We start from the raw sequence: 17,366 nt of genomic DNA on the forward strand, positions 1-17,366 counted from the left end.
GTACCTAGGTGTTTTGTTTGATGATAAGTTGCTTTTTAGCAACCACATTAAACAAGTTGCGGCGGACGCTGTCTCTGTGAAATAAGCGAAATAAGTTGTATATAAGTCGTCGACAACAGCGGCGGGCGGTGGTTCAACCGCCATCTTGTGACGTCACACCTGGCGCGTAATACGGTAAGTGTGTGTGTGTTTGTAAAATAAAACGTGTTTTAAGGTACTCACCATATTGTCATAGAGTGCGATGACTGCGCGTGCGTGCGTCCACTGGAGACAGACATCTTAACCGTGCACGATCCAACGCTCAACTGAATAAATGACGAAATGATTTTAGTTTAGGTGGAATATTTTTTTTCTGTTCACCTGCCGCGCTGTCCACCAATCACAATGTCTGAAACCCAGTACCCACATCCTCGACCTGTGATGTATACAACTGCATCAAACCAGTTCACACTGGTGAACAACCGTCTGAGTCGGATTAAAATGGATAATTAAAAAACGGTTACATTTTTTCAATCAAGTTTCCTTTCGTGTGTATATATAAAGCATTCGCATCATTTAATCATTTTTTCACTAACTGTTGAATAGTCAACATCGTGTGTAAAAAAGTATTATTTGCTTGTGAAAGCGGTATTTTGAAGAGCGAACGTCGATTGTAAAAAAAAATAGTATTTGCAAAATCGTTATCTGGAAGAGTGAACATCTATTGTAAGAAGAAATACTACTTTACAAGAGGGTTATTAGCAAGAGTGCTGTCTAGGTAAGTCTAAATACATAAGAAATCATTTTTTAAATATGACATGGTATGAGAAAAATTATAAAAAAATGAGAAAAAAAATAAAAAATGATAAATATAATTGTAAAAAAAAGAATAATTACAAATAATAAAAATGAATAAATAAAAAAATTAATAAAATAAAAAATGAATAAAATATACAAATAATTAATAAATACAAATAATAATATTTAGCAATTAAAAAAAAATTAATATTAAATTGAATAAATATAATTGAAAAAATGAATAAAAAAATTAATAAATAAAAATTAAAGAATAATTACAAATAATAAAAATGAATAAAATAAAAAATGAATAAAATATACAAATAAAATATACAAATAATTAATAAATACAAATAATAATATTTAACAATTAAAATATTAAATTGAATAAATATAATTGAAAAAATGAATAAAAAAATTAATAAATAAAAAATAATAAATTAAAGAATATATATAATTAAAAAATGAAACAATAAAATATACAAATAAAACGATTAAAAAAATATTAAAAAATAATAAATAGTCTATTCACATCACCAATCGTCATCATCACTGAAACACACAAACAAAAAAAATAATTACTATTAAGTTTGTCTAAAAGAAAAACATATGTTATTATAATTTTTTTTTGTCTATTAGGTATCATCAAAAATGCAAGTTAATCCAGCCGCGGTTCGTGCAATTAATGATAATGTCATCCGCCTTCGTTGGGACCTAACCGAGCTCGATGAGATGTACCTTCAGTCAACACTTCAACAATACAAGACTCATATCTTAAACCGTTTGAAAGAAGAAGGTAGACGCTTCGACGGCAACGTAAAATGGTAAGTGTGTAACTACTTACATTCATCAATTACTCTTTGTTACATTAACAATACATATTTTCTTCACAACTGTAAAGATACTAATACATCTGTATTTTTTTTTGTATAGGTATGTTGCGGTAAATGTCGAACTAAAAAAGCAGACGGCTCTCGAAGGCGGAGTAGAGACGTCATATACCAACGTTTATTTGCACGGACGGACGAAAACAATTATAAATCTGGAGGAGAACACCAACGTTGTCGATGAACAGTGGGTGGAGTCCGTCGAAAAAATCGTCGAGACGATGGTGAACTTCATCAACAACGGTAGCGGATGGGTAATGCATAAAATAATTTATATAGACCTAAATGTTATTCGTTACCGTCCGCTATACGGTGCTTCTTCCTCCTATATACGTACTCCAAAGAAAATTGTAAAAATAGAGGCAGTAATTAACGTAAAGAATCCACATGACCAGAAATGTTTTCTCTGGTCAGTTTTAGCATACCTCCATGACCAACCTGGTCGTAACTACCGTCAGACGTGGTATGCTAGGTACGAGTATGATATAAACATGCTTGGGATATTATACCCTGTAAAAGTAAGAGATATTAATCGCTTTGAGATGTTAAATCCCACAATAAGCGTTAATGTCTACGGGTATGAGGAGGAAAACGATCGTGTCTATCCGGTACGCGTTACCGAAAATCACGATCGTGAAAACTGCATACACCTATTGCTGCTTACAGGAGAGACTAGAGAAAAATTTCATTACTGTCTGATTAATACCAAACCAGGTAAAAACGGACTTTCTCGTCTCCTGACGGGTCTAACAAAGGCCCACTGTGCTAGTAGATACTGTCCTTACTGTTTGCACCGTTTCAGCTCATCAGACCCACATGTCGCTTTACAAAATCTACAGAAACATCTGATCGAGTGTAAGCGACACGGTGCACAACGAGTAAGGCTTCCCAAATCGTACAACCAAAAGGAATGCATAATGAAGTTTAGGGACTACTCGTCCACGCTACGCGTTCCGTATACGGTGTATGCAGACTTTGAATCATTTGTACATCCGATGGACACTGCCACCCCTAAACCAAACACTAGTTTTACCGATAGGGTAGCCCATCATCTTCCGTCCGGTTACGCCTATGTAATCGTTGACGAGGAAGGACAGATTTGTGAAGGTCCTGTAGTGTACCGAGCGAGAACCGATGGTGAAAATATCGTTGAAAAGATGCTGGACGAAATGCTCGATCACGCCGATAGATTGCACAAAATTATGATTACCGAAAAACCGATGGTGATGACTCCCGAAGACACTGAAACATTTCAAAGGGCTACCGAGTGTTTTCTTTGTCATTGTGAGTTGAACGACGATCGTGTACGTCATCACTCACATACCACAGGACGGTTTCTCGGTGCATGTCATAACGAGTGCAATTTAAATTGTAAGCGCACCCAGCATATTCCAGTATTTTTTCATAACCTCCGCGGATACGATAGTCACCATATAGTTCAAGCTTTGGGGAAATACAAACACCAACACAAAATAAACTGTATCGCCAACACGTCCGAGCGATTACAGTCACTGTCCATCGGACCATTGAGATTCTTGGACTCTTTACAATTCCTTCCGTCATCCCTCGAAAAACTTGTAGAAAATTTAGTAAAAGATTGTCAGAACAAAGACGTTGTCTTTAAAACACTCACCGCCCGCTTCCCGCTACCAGAAAAAAGGGATTTCTTAATCCGAAAAGGTGTCTACCCATACGAATACATGACACATGTAAACAAGTTTTTCGAAACCCAACTTCCACCGCAGACGGCGTTCTACAGCACGCTAAGAAGAGAGAACATAACAGACGATGATTACACCCATGCCCAAAACGTGTGGGAAACGTTTGACTGCAATACGTTAGGCGATTACCACGATCTGTACCTTCTTAGCGACGTACTATTGTTGGCAGATGTGTTTGAAAACTTTCGGAATACGTCTATGCAATATTACGGTTTGGACCCGTGCCACTTTTACTCCACCCCCCATTTTACGTGGAACGCCATGTTAAAATTTACCCGACAAAAATTGGAACTGTTGACCGACATAGATATGCATCTGTTTGTTGAAAAAGGTACACGAGGTGGTGTAGCAATGATTTCAAACAGGTACGCCAAGGCGAACAATCCAAACATTCCAGATCAATATGACCCATCCGAACCCACCTCCTGGGTTCAATACTATGATTGCAACAACCTTTACGGTACAGCCATGGTTGAACCCCTACCATATGCAAATTTTAGGTGGTTGAGTAGTGAAGAGATTAACATTCTCAACATCAACAATGTTGACGATCGTGGAGAAAAGGGCTATATATTGGAAGTGGATCTCGAGTATCCACAACACCTACACGATCGTCATAAGGATTACCCCCTTGCGCCCGAACAACTAGTACCAGTTGACGAAATGTTGTCACCTTATTTGAATGATGTACAAAGATGTCCCGTAAAAAAACTAATGACAACATTGTTAGACAAAGAACATTATGTATTACACTACAGAAATCTAAAACTATACACCCGCCTCGGTTTAATCGTGAAACACATTCATAGAGTTCTGGAATTCTCCCAATCGCCTTGGTTGAAACCGTACATCGATTTCAATACCGAAAAGCGTGCACAAGCGCGAAACAGTTTTGAAAAAGACTTTTTTAAGTTAATGAATAACGCGGTGTATGGTAAGTCATTGGAAAACGTTCGTAACCGAATAGACTTCCAACTCATCACTAACGAGCGTAAACTGGATAAAGCAATAGCGAAACCGAGAGTTAAAGCTTGGTACATCTATAACAAAGATGTTGTGGGGATAAGTTTGAAGAAAACGGAAATATTCCTCAATCGTCCAATATACATCGGATTTACCGTATTGGACATTAGTAAAGCGATCATGTACGAATTCCACTATGGTTACATGGTGGAAAAGTACGGTGATAACATAAAGCTTCTAATGACTGATACTGATAGTCTGATGTACCATATAGTGACGGATAACGTTTACGACGATATCCTTCACGATATAGATCGATTCGATACTTCAGACTACCCCCGAGATCACATGTGTTATAGTAATACCAATAAGAAACGTCTTGGTAAGTTTAAGGACGAGATGAATGGAAGGGCTATTCGTGAGTTTGTCGGTCTTCGTGCTAAGATGTATAGCATTCTCGAATTCGACAAGAAGGAGAAGAATGTTGCAAAGGGTATTCCTAGAGTATCCATTGCAAACGATCTTAGACACGATCTGTACAAACAAAGTCTTTTTAAAGATCAAGTTACATACACAAGTGCGTATGGAATCAGAAGCACTTTGCACAATATCCATTCCATTAATCAGTCTAAGAAGTCGCTATCACCGTTCGACGACAAACGATTCATTTTACAAAACAGAATAAACACAGTTCCATATGGTCACTACAGTGTAAATAAAACAAAACGTAGACCGTCCGAAACTGTCGATAACCCAAACCACCAAAAGAGACCAAGAATCGATCACGATGTCCTCATATCCCACGGTCACGACTATTTACATTAATTATTGCCTCCACTATTTACAATAAAAAGTGAAAACAAACTATAAAAATTATTTATTAAAAAATGTGTATCTTGTTTTTTCACTTGTAAAATATTTAATATATATTGTATAAACAAATATGTAAAATAAAAAATTTTCTTAAATTAATTGTGTATCTTGTTTTCACTTGTAAAATATTTAATATATATTGTATAAACAAATATGTAAATTATTTAATATATATTGTATAAAAAAAATGTAAATTTATTAATATATAAAATAAAAATTTTTTAAAAATTAATTGTGTATCTTAATTTCACTTGTAAAATATTTAATATATATTGTATAAAAAAATATGTAAATTTATTAATATATACGTATATAACATAAGAAAAAAAAAATTTCTTAAATTAATTGTGTATTTTTTAAAAAACCCATTACTTACTCAGTGTCACTGTCACTATCACCTCTCCACGGACGTTTCTTCCATAGATTCTTTATATTTACCGAAGAGTGGTAAAACCGATCTTTAGTCCAATAACTAAGACTTATTCGACGGTTACTACAAAATCGACTCCTCGGTGAACGTACATCATAATATGGTATATGTATACTGTCACCTTCGGGACGCGATTTTGTAATCATAACCATCGTCCGATAACATCTCATTTCCATAAATAAAAAAGAATCTATTATGTCTCTGATGGTCGCAGGGTATGAGTGCAACTCCCATGACCATGAAGGACCATAGCTGTCCACAGGTACCTCCTCCAACTTAAACATCACCGGCCCTGCATCGTCCCTTATGAAGGACGTTCGAAAGATATGCCGTAGCATATCCTTCATCTCGTCCTCATCCCGCTTCTTCTCGGGTGGCGATCGTAAATAATTAGTTATGATCGCCACCCATGAAAGGTACGCTAACGACGGAGCCGGCATAGTGATGTGATAACAAGTGAATGATGTACCTCCTTTTGGGTGTACTATATATATGCAATACGTGACTGAATACCCCCCACCATATCACTTTGTCAACCCACACCTCCTAACTTCTAATCACTAGCTACAAACTAATACCATATATAAAACATGAATTATAAATAATACAAAACAATAAATTATAAATACAAAAAATAATCTACTTACTCACTAGACCCCAATCGTTTCGGTCTCTTCCACCGATTTTTTATGAATGTCGATGAGTGCATACGACGGCGTTTAGTAGTACCGGATAGTTCCCACCGTCCAGTACTAAAACGTATTTGATCCTGACGACCAAAAAGCTCCCATGGTGGACGTACTTTGTAATACGGTACACGTATACGAAGACCGTCTGGAGGCGATTTGGTCAACAGAACCAACGTATCACCTGCTCTTCTGACATTCAAAAAAGACCGGATTATGTACGATATGGATTCTAGCGTTGAATACAAGCCCCAGAACCCGTGGTCATACCACACCTGCTCCGTCGCCCACAACTCTGGTCCCGCATCGTCATTCACAAAAGATGTTCGAAATATATGTCTAAGCATATCTTTCATTTCATCTTCCTCCCACGTTGTCCTAGGTGGCGATTTTAAATAATTTGTTATAATCGCCACCCATGAAAGATATGCTAACGACGGAGCTGGCATGACGATGTAGTAACAAGTGAATAATGTCTTACTTTTGTGTGTACTATATATATGTAACTGAATAACCCCCACCCACAACGTAACATAACACTTTGTCACCCATGTAATCGTACTTTGTAATTGATAGCTACAAAAAAAATACAAAACATTAATATAAAAAAATATATAAAAAAGTATATATTTACATACCTGGTATTCATCGGGCGGTATGATATTATCACTCCCCGACAGAGTGCACACCGACCATACTCGGAAAGCACTCTTATTGCACACACCTCACAGAAATGATGACCGCAAGGTGTCAATGAAACATCCACCCTATTTGATAAACAAATAGGGCAGGTGGCCTCCTCACCTACACGATCACTGTCCCTGTGAAGGGAGAGTCGGCGAGCGACCAACCGTTGACGGTCGTGGTACTCCCTTGGAGGTGCAACACCTCTACCACGTGCCGTCAACAACGCCCTCAACCGCGACGTCATATCTTCTCTACGTTGACTTGAAGATGGTGGCGGAGACGCCGGTGTGTAGAAAATTGGTGACGTAGGCGCCTCCGCTGCGGCGACTGGTGATGGTGGAGGTGGTGTTGCTGCAGCCTGCGGTTGTGGTGGTGGTGGAGGCGTAGCTGCTCGAGGTGGTAGAGGCGCTGGAGGCGGCGTGGCTACTGCCTCTGCTCGTTGTTGGGCTTCCACCAAGCCCTCATTGGCGCGAATGTAACTTATACACCGCCTTTTCAGACGGTGCATACAATTCACTAGATCTACAATGCTGTAGAACGCCTCCACCTGCTGGTTGCGGTTGCGTTGCAACCGTCCACCACACCGACGGATGTCAACTAACCCATCCATGATTTATCTTATATCATCACCACCGGACATATTAAAAGTTAAAAGTTAAAGTTAAAAATGAAAATAAAAGTTATTAAAAATGAAAATGGATATATAATGTAAAATAAAATAAAAGTTAAAAATGAAAATAAAAGTTAAAGTTAAAAATGAAAATAAAATAATAACAATAATAAAGTAGAACGAAATAAACAGACTATCAACTATCGACTGAAGCGCAAGACTAATGTAAAACAATGTTGCACTCAGCTAATATATAAGTAAATGGCTAGAAGAAGATAGAAAATATTTTGTGTGTGTGTAATAAAATATTATACACACACATAGTACATTAGTTATATATAATTTTAATTAAGTAAAAAAAGGAAGACAAGTTTATTCGCAAAAGAAAAAAGAGACAGTAAATAAATAGTCTATCTTTTAATATTTCATACAACTAATAAGTATATTTTTAAAATGCATCAAAGAGAGAGAAACATAATACTGTTAATAAATATAATTTTTAATGTATCAAAGAGAGATAAATAATATTTCTTTGTTAAAAGCAACTAAAAAGAGAGAAATATTACTGTACAGTTGGTTTAATTGGAATGCGGTTTTCAAGAACGATAAGTAGTACTTCTTTGTTAGCTGCAAGTAGAAAGAGACAGAGATATGACTATGCAGTTGTGTTAATTGTATGCGGTTCTCATGAAGGAAAAGAACGGGGAGATATACGCACTACATATAACCGCATTTTTAATAAAAAATATCTTATGTTATAACGTAATTGCAACATGTGGTTTTTGTTAATAATATCTAACAGTTAAAATATTATTTCTTTTAATAATTGCATCCGCAATAGAAAATAACAAAGGGGAGATAAAAGTTCTATGTTATACTGTAATTGCAACATGTGGTTCTTTTTTTAATACTATCTACCAGTTAAAATATTATTTCTTTTAATAATTGCATCCGCAATAGAAAATAAAAAAAGGGGAGATAAAAGTACAACTTAGTTTTGTATTAATAATTCTACACAAAAAAAAAAAAATTGCATTTTATTTAACGCACGTTTATGTACTATTCTATGAAGTATAATAAATTATTTAAAATAACAAGCAAGAAGTATATATTACTAACATCTGTTAAAATTGCATTAAATGCGTTTTCTTTGTGTTAGTATATGTAATAAATTATTTATTTAACACACGTTTTTGTACTATTCTATGAAGTATAATAAATTATTTAAAATAACAAGCAAGAAGTATATATTACTAACATGTGTTAAAATTGCATTAAATGCGTTTTCATTGTGTTAGTATATGTAATAAATTATTTAAAAAATACGTAGAGCTAAAAGTATATATATTACAGACAATTTACTGTATTCGTTTTATTTCTTTGTATTGTATAAGGATATATTACAGACAGTTGTTTTATATTCAGTTGTGAATAATAACAACATACACCCGCATATGGTAATAAATTATTTCTGTTATTTGCGTTATCAAAACGTTATATATACTACACACTATAATAATTTATTCCTTTAGTTACTCTGCACATAATAATAAACTGAATTTTATACATCTCAAAATTGTTCGTTTAATAATAAATTAAATTGAAATTTTATACATCTCAAAATTGACCGTTATTCCTTATACATCTTACCAGTGGAAGTTGGAAAACAAATTAATATTTTTCTTAAGAAATAATTATTAAATAAATTAAATTCATATTTTTTTAAGAATTAATTATTAAATAAATTAAAGTTTTATACGTCTAAAAAATCGACCGTCTTTCCTTATACAACTTATCAGCGGAAGTTGCAGAATATTATTTTTGTAACAGATAAAGAAACTTTATTCGAGACTTTCTTCATTCTTGCGCTAGTACTCAACCATAATGGAACGTTCATTTTATGATAGAGTACATACATTTTACAGGGTTACTAGAGACGGTAATAATAAGATTTATACACCGTTATGGCCGCATATGAAAAACCCGTTACTTTCTCCACTGATCCTAGCTATCCATGGGTTCAGGTACGAGGGTATCGAGGATGTAGTCAGATGTGACTATTGTTCTATACGCTTGTGGATGTGGGAAGAAACGGACCATCCATATGTGGAACATAAACGGTGTATGCCATCTTGTCCGTTTTTTGGGTAACCCTCTAAAGTGTACAACGGTCCTTTTCAGGACCACCCTAAACCCCCCGAATCGATAATTTATATTAAATCATAATACGCTTTACGATATCGTAAATCGGATATTGATTTTCATATATATAAGTATTATCGATACGGCCGGTGCCAAGGCCGGGATATAAGAGTGGTGAGGCGGGTAAAAAAACAATAAAGAAATAAAGATCCTTTTTGATATTCCCTTCCATACAAATGAAATATATTTAGTATCACAATGAGCACCATTGTGACAACAGCTAACGAGTACTGCTCCATGAAATGGAGTTTACTTCTGTGTATTACAATAACTTCATTACTAATTGTGGAATCTCGAAATCTAACATTCACTGAGACATATCGTGAATCTATAGGTTTCTTATGCAAAATCCCACAAAAAAGGTCAATACCAACCATTAACATTTCGAAACAGTTAAAGTCTCAAAGGTTTACATTCAGACCGGTGTATGTTGTTTTACACCGATGTGATAAAGGCTCGGGATCTTGTCAACAATGTCAGGAAGTTAAATGTCAACCAGAAAAAGACAGCGTTGAAAAAATAACTTTAGAAATTCACATTACAGAAATGTTAATGAACAACAGCTTCATAACGTATTATAAAACCATTGTAGCCACCAATCATACTCGTTGTTCCTGTCAATCAATCGAGATTCCTATCCGATGAAATGTAAATAAGGTGCGTCTTACGATTATTTTATCACTATAGCGATGAACACCAAAGCGACAATAGCTAAAGAGCTCCACCGACAGGCTCGACGAAACTATCCTACAAGACGTGTCGAACTGAAGAATATTTCTGATCTTTTCCAAGCTGACCTTGTAGAAATGGGACCGTACGCAAGATCAAACAAAGGTTATCGATACATATTGACGATGATAAATTGTTTTTCTAAACTAGCATTCGCCGTACCGGTTAAAACTAAAACCGGTACGGAAATCGCTAAAGCCCTTAAACCTATTTTGGATAAACACAAGATGCGACATTTTCAAACCGATTTGGGTAAAGAGTTCTACAATCCGACGGTTAAACGACTATTACAGTCGTACAATATAAATCACTATTCCACACATTCGGATAAAAAAGCGTCGATAGTCGAACGGTTTAATCGAACACTGAAAACGATGATGTGGAGAAAGTTTACCGAACAAGGAACCTACAAGTGGTTAGAATTACTACCGAAACTTATTGCAAAATACAACAACACTAGTCATCGTACTATCGGAATGAAACCGAAAGATGTAAATACGCGAAACCAAGCCGCTGTTTTACAACGGTTAAATACGGTACTCTACCGAAAGCCTACCTTACCGAAATACAATGTTGGCGATCGAGTGCGTATAAGCAAATTTAAAAAGACATTCGACAAAGGATATTTACCGAATTGGACAAACGAAATATTTATCGTACATAAGGTACACAATAATACGCGTCCGTGTTCTTACACGTTGATCGATGTTCACGGTGAGGTGGTGAGCGGTAAATTTTACACTGAAGAGCTCACTAAAACTAACGTTACAAATAATGTGTATTTAGTCGAGAAGGTCTTACGAAGAAAAGGTGATAGGCTATTTGTAAAGTGGCAAGGGTTCGATGGAAAACACAACAGTTGGATACATAAGGTGGATTTGGTCAGGTGGTCGATCAGTCATAAACATGAAGTTGGAACGACAACAGGTTGGTAATATTACGCTAGAAAACTTTGACGAATATGCAGGAGCTGGGTTTGGAGAGGGAAAAAAGACTCGTCATGGACCTCTTCTGCCGAATACAATCTGATGTATTATCTGCGGACCGTCTAATTGTGGAAAAACAATGTCCTATTCAACTTGCTGTTCTCACCGGACGGTCTACGATTCAGAAATATTTACGTGTTTTCTAAATCGCTGTACCAACCAAAATATAAGTTTCTAGAACAAGTTATGACCGGTGTTCCGGAGATCGGTTATTTTTCATTTACCGAAAACGATCATGTGATGGCGCCCGACGAAGCGGAACCGAACTCGATAATGATTTTCGACGATGTAGCTTGCGAAAAGCAAAATAATATTCGCAAATACTTTGCGATGGGTCGTCACAACAACATCGACAGCTTTTATTTGACACAGACATATTCCAGTGCTGGAAAGCACCTTGTGCGAGACAATGCAAATCTCCTTCTTATATTCAAACAAGACGATCTCAACTTACGTCACATATATCAAGATCATGTAAATACCGATATGAAATTCGATCGGTTTAAAATTCTGTGCGGAGTGGCATGGATAAAGCGTCACGGATTTTTAGTTGTGGATAAGGAGAGCGATATCGACGGAGGACGATATAGAGTAGGCTTCGATGTTTTTGTAAAAGAGATCAGTCGATAACCGGTAACAATGGCAAGCATACACACCTACGAGGACGTAACACCGTACGCTAACGCCATACGTTTTAGACAAAAACCGCAAAACAACTTGTGTTCTAAATATTTTAGCGACCGTCAGAAGTTTTGCGGTAACTACGTCTGTCGTAAAGTGAACTACTGTGAAAATAAAGACCGTCGATGTTGGCGACATGTAAAAAGAATGAATCGTGACTATCCGTTGGTCGTTCTGTTGATGATTACTAGCGAAGGTAAGATTTTCAATAAGCGTATATGGTTAAAATTTTTAGAAGAATGTGACAAATACGAGATGCCAATCGAACTGGTGATCTACGATAAAAATATGTTCAACACCACAGTTCGACACGGATGGAACTTTATTTCAAGATTTAGACCCTCTCCGCTCATGTACAAAAAGCCTTTATTGGAACTTCGGAACCGTCATGCATCTATGGACTACACAAACGTTTACATGCACATGTTGGAATACGGTAGTCGTCTTGAAGGAGTGAGATGTTGTATAGTGATCACGGAACGAACTATTCCGATCAGGTCACCCAAAACGTTGTACCGCTTAGCGTTATCATACGGTAGAAAATGTTTTGTGGACACGGCTTACGGAGTACAATTTACCGACAAAGTACCGAAGACATTACCGGTAAGACGAGGAGGATTACCGTTCGAGATCGTGAACAACAGAGCGCAGGCGCTCTTTTCCGGTGAATTTCTAAACGAAGCGATACCTACTTTGCGACTATACGCCAATGTGTTCGGATTGAGGTACAACGAACGACGCGAACTGTTTGAAGTCCAAAACGAAGATCTGTTGCGAAAATGGTGCGAATATGCAGGAGCGAAACCAGACGAATTTTGGCTGCTCAATAGCTATCTGTTGCATTTACATTCGGAAGGTGATCGTCATCCGATCAGACGACTTTCCACACGGTACCTGACAAAGGTCCCACAACGCGATCACTCAACAGTTGTGGATATCCCAATGTGGGTTGGAAATGTAAAGAGAGCTGTTGTCTTTAAAGACACAAGCACGAAACTCATGATACCGTCTATCGATCAGTGTGTAACGCAATATTACCGCGAATTGTGCAATACCATTCGTCGTCCGACAAGAATGAATGTTTCGTTAATTGATATTATACGCTTTTTACGCAGAACCAAAAAACATGCAGTGTTCTTTAGATCGGTGGAACTAGGATGGTGATGTGTCGACTGGTTTCCGATCATTCGTAACCACGATGTCGAACAAGAACGAGGTCGATATGTCATCGTCGTCGACGTCTGCGAAGTTGGTAATGGAAATCGATAGAATACGAGATTCCATTAAACGAAAACATCGCGCTATTACGCAAGGAATAACGGAATCGGAACAGGCTATGGAAAAGCAATTTAAGCCTATTGTCGAACCGCTCCGAGAACTTAATCAATCGTTTAAACAAAAGTACGATGTTAAAAAAGAACAAGAACAGAATGCAAAGGGAGTGGGTGAAAAGGAGGAGGTGGAAGAGACACCGACGGTTATGAGAAGACTCTTTAAAACACCGACGTCGGAAAAACAATTCGTGAAACCTGTAGACCCGTCGACACCGAAAACGATGGGTTTTCGTGCAAAACATTTCTTGAACCTTACCGTAACAGATAAAGGTAAAAAAATAGACAACGTCTACGGAGTTAAAAACATTGACGATCAATGGATGATCGGAACAAAACCACTCCAGTTCAAAGGAAATAAAATAGTTATCGACAACAAGACGTATAGCGGTTCCAAAGGTTTATATGAATTGATTTTTTTGAATGACCCTGTAGATTATACAACCAAAGATTTAAATAACTATAAGAAAATATTAGAAACTACTGAGGCGCATAAAAGTCAAAATACCGGTCGCATAATTTCCAGTCGGTCGTTAAAGTACAAGAATATTAACAAAAGACTGTTTCCTCGTACACATCTTTCGTCGGAAAGCGGTCATGACGACGAAAGTCCAATAACCGGATCGGGTCTGTTGATGAGAGCGAAGAAAACGGTTAGACCGGATTACGTTTACTGGGACGATCCGAACGAACTGTGCGATAGACTGCGACTTTTATTGGCTTCAAAACGTGCGGGTCATACCGGTCATAATAACGAAATAGTTTCGATCGTAGAAGAACTACAAGAAGGCGGATACATAAAGGAGGGTAGTACAGGGAACTTTTTATTTTAAACAGTCTGAAGATGAGTATCGACAAGTTCGGTCGTTCTCGGGTTGGAAGCGCAACCACCCAACCACCACCAACTCGGATTGTCGAAACGTTTGACAAAACCGCCGATGGAGATTTCGATATCAAGAAAAAACGTTTGTGCAACGTTGGACCGCCTGTTGAAGATGATGATGGTGCAACAATCGGTCACGTTAAGAAAATGTTCGTAAAGCAAAGCGAGTTGAATAATAAATACTTACCCACGGTTTCACCGATGGACAACAACCCACTCTCCTTTTCAAAGAGGCGATTGTGCGATATCGCCGATCCAATTGTAAAAACAGACGCCGTAACTGTCGACTATTTACGGAAAAACCTTTTCGGTAAAAATGAGACAATTAACGCGAAAGGTTGCGTTATCGCAAATGCTGGTGCACCAATTAATAGCACGGATCTCACTACAAAGTCATACGTAGACAAAGTGACAAATGGGATTTTTACGAGTAAAGACGGCGTTGTGGATATCCAAAAAAGTGTTATAACAAACGCCAAGGCACCTGTTGAGTTGACTGACCTCGCGACTAAAGGATATGTCGATCTAATGAAGGGTCAATTGAAGAGAAAGATGGTTGAAGAGTTCGTAATGCATAGCGACCTAAATCATGTATTCTTAGCGAAGTGTTTTAAAGATGATGACAACGCAATTAATTATCAACATAAGCGATTATGTAGAGTCGGTGATCCTGTCGAAAAGACAGACGTCGCAACAAAGTCCTACGTAGACGATATGGAATTACATATACAAAAATTGCTTACTGCGACTAAGGGATATATCGATGACACACTATTTAGGTTCTACAAATTTCTATTAAAAATTAACGACAACGCTAACAGAAACTTAAATCAACAAACGCTTATGAGTGTACTATCCGCTGACAATCATCACCAAAGCGATTCTGCAAACACAATTCTAAGTAGTAAAGATACAATGGAGAACGAGGATGTGACAAAAAATATGGTGCGTCCACCGATCACTGATAAGACATTGAAAAATGAGGATGTTAACAAAAATATGATACGTCCCCCGGTCTCGGATGATGTGAATAAAAATATGGTACGATTGCCGAACACGGATTCAATGTAAGATAGTGGAATGTAGTTAACAAGCTCATTGTCTGTCCGACATGACAAGAGTGAGGAGGTCAAAACGTTCGTCTCCTGTTCGAAAGGGTAAGGTGAGAAGATCTAAACGAATAGCCAGTCTTAAACGAGGCGGTGGACTGTTAACAACTCTAACAGCAGGAGCTGCAGGAGCGTTAGGATCCTATATCAGCGATAAAGCATTAAAAGGCGTCAAAAAGGTGGTGGGAACGGTCGTAAACAAAGGGGTCGATTTATTACCGATAGAGTTACATATTCCGGGATATCAGTACTGCGGACCGGGAACGAATCGTTCCCGGTCCGCAGCTTGTTTACACCGGGTGATCCCGGTGTAAACAAGTTGGACGCTGCTTGTAAAGAACACGATATCGCATACGCAACGTACAGTGATAACGAAAGAAGAGCGGCAGCAGATCGTAAATTAGCCGATAGCGCTTGGGAACGAGTTAAAGCTAAGGATTCGAGTATCGCGGAAAAAGCTACGGCATTAGCAGTTACAAACGCGATGAAATTAAAAGCAAAGTTCGGTGGTGGAAGAGTACGAAGACGAAGAAGACGAACAAAAAGGAATAATATAAAACGCCTTGTCGAAATGATGAAACGAAAAGCGGGCGCTGCAGGGCAGGGATTATACCTTAAGCCCTACCCTTCGACTGGATCGGGAATAGTTGGTAAAAAAAAAACATCGTCGTCGTCGTCGTCGACGCCGTTTCCAATAAAGGGAATACCAATTCGACCGCTATCGAATATAGAACTTATGTTGTACGCGAGAAAGTTAAATATAGCCGATTTTAGAGGAGTCTTTATGTTGGACGCATTACCTACACAACCGAAGACCAACGAATCTGCGATAGTTAATCTTGATCGCAGTACCGGTCATGGAACACATTGGGTATGTTATATAAAACGTGGACGGGTGGTGGACTATTTCGATAGTTTCGGTAATTTGCGTCCACCTAACGAATTGATGCGTTATTTTCCACTCGATTCTACTATAAATTTCAATTATAACGCTACACAGAATATAAACACGGTTATCTGTGGACACTTATGTCTTGAATTTCTCAGTCGTGGTCCGTCGGCCTACAGGTAAACATGTTCTGCATAAGTGGAAATACGTCGTTATTACACGCTACATTCTTTCCACCATTGGATTTGTCTGATGGTGATTGGGAATTGGCGTTGATAAATTTAACCACATACAACTCAATTCCAAATGTCGAAGAGGGAATCAACAACACATTTACTGTCGAACCAAAGAGACCACAAAGACCGATTAAGTTGACACTGGCGACAGGATCGTATGAAGTGGATGATATCGCTAAACACTTGAGCGATGAACTGAAAGACAAAAGCAAAATAGATTTACTTATGCGTCCGAATAACAATACGTTAAAATGCGAACTTAAATGCAGTGCTGCGATCGATCTGACCTCTACGGATAGTATGGCACCGCTGTTGGGGTTCGAGAGAATTAAACTGTCGGCGAATATATGGCACGAGTCATCAAAGCCGGTCGCCATTAACAACGTGAACACCGTACGGGTTGAATGCAACCTTATACGAGGCTCCTATACGAACGGATCAGAGGGACACGTATTGCACGAATTCACGCTTAGCGTACCGCCTGGTTTCAAAATAATCGAATCACCGAAGAATATAATCTATCTACCGGTGAATACGAAGAGCTTAGACGAGATCGTTATAAAGTTTACCGATCAAGACGGAAAACCGATAAATTTCCGCGGTGAAATAATTACGGTGAGATTGCATCTACAAAGGAAAATCAATAAATGGGGTTAATATACAATAGCGGTGGTACTAGTATCGAA

At 37.6% G+C, this 17,366-nt stretch overlaps 1 protein-coding gene across 5 annotated transcripts in view; it reads right to left on the minus strand.

The window, feature by feature from the left end:
- Positions 1–1,212: 1,212 nt before the first annotated feature.
- LOC142327283 (uncharacterized) overlaps positions 1,213–17,366 on the minus strand; it is a 45,337-nt gene continuing 29,183 nt past the window's right edge. For 2 of the 5 annotated variants that reach the window (XM_075370181.1, XM_075370183.1), the window contains exons 3-4: positions 6,976–7,641; positions 1,213–1,329 (exon numbers count right to left, since the gene is read on the minus strand). In XM_075370181.1, coding sequence (XP_075226296.1) covers positions 1,311–1,329; positions 6,976–7,634 — 678 coding nt within the window. In that variant the 5' untranslated portion in view covers positions 7,635–7,641 and the 3' untranslated portion in view covers positions 1,213–1,310. The remainder of the gene's footprint in view (positions 1,330–6,975; positions 7,642–17,366) is intronic. The other 3 variants (XM_075370185.1, XM_075370184.1, XR_012756956.1) reach the window with 3 other exon arrangements.

Source organism: Lycorma delicatula, chromosome 7, assembly GCF_047948215.1.
Source record: "Lycorma delicatula isolate Av1 chromosome 7, ASM4794821v1, whole genome shotgun sequence".
NCBI lineage: Eukaryota > Metazoa > Arthropoda > Insecta > Hemiptera > Fulgoridae > Lycorma > Lycorma delicatula.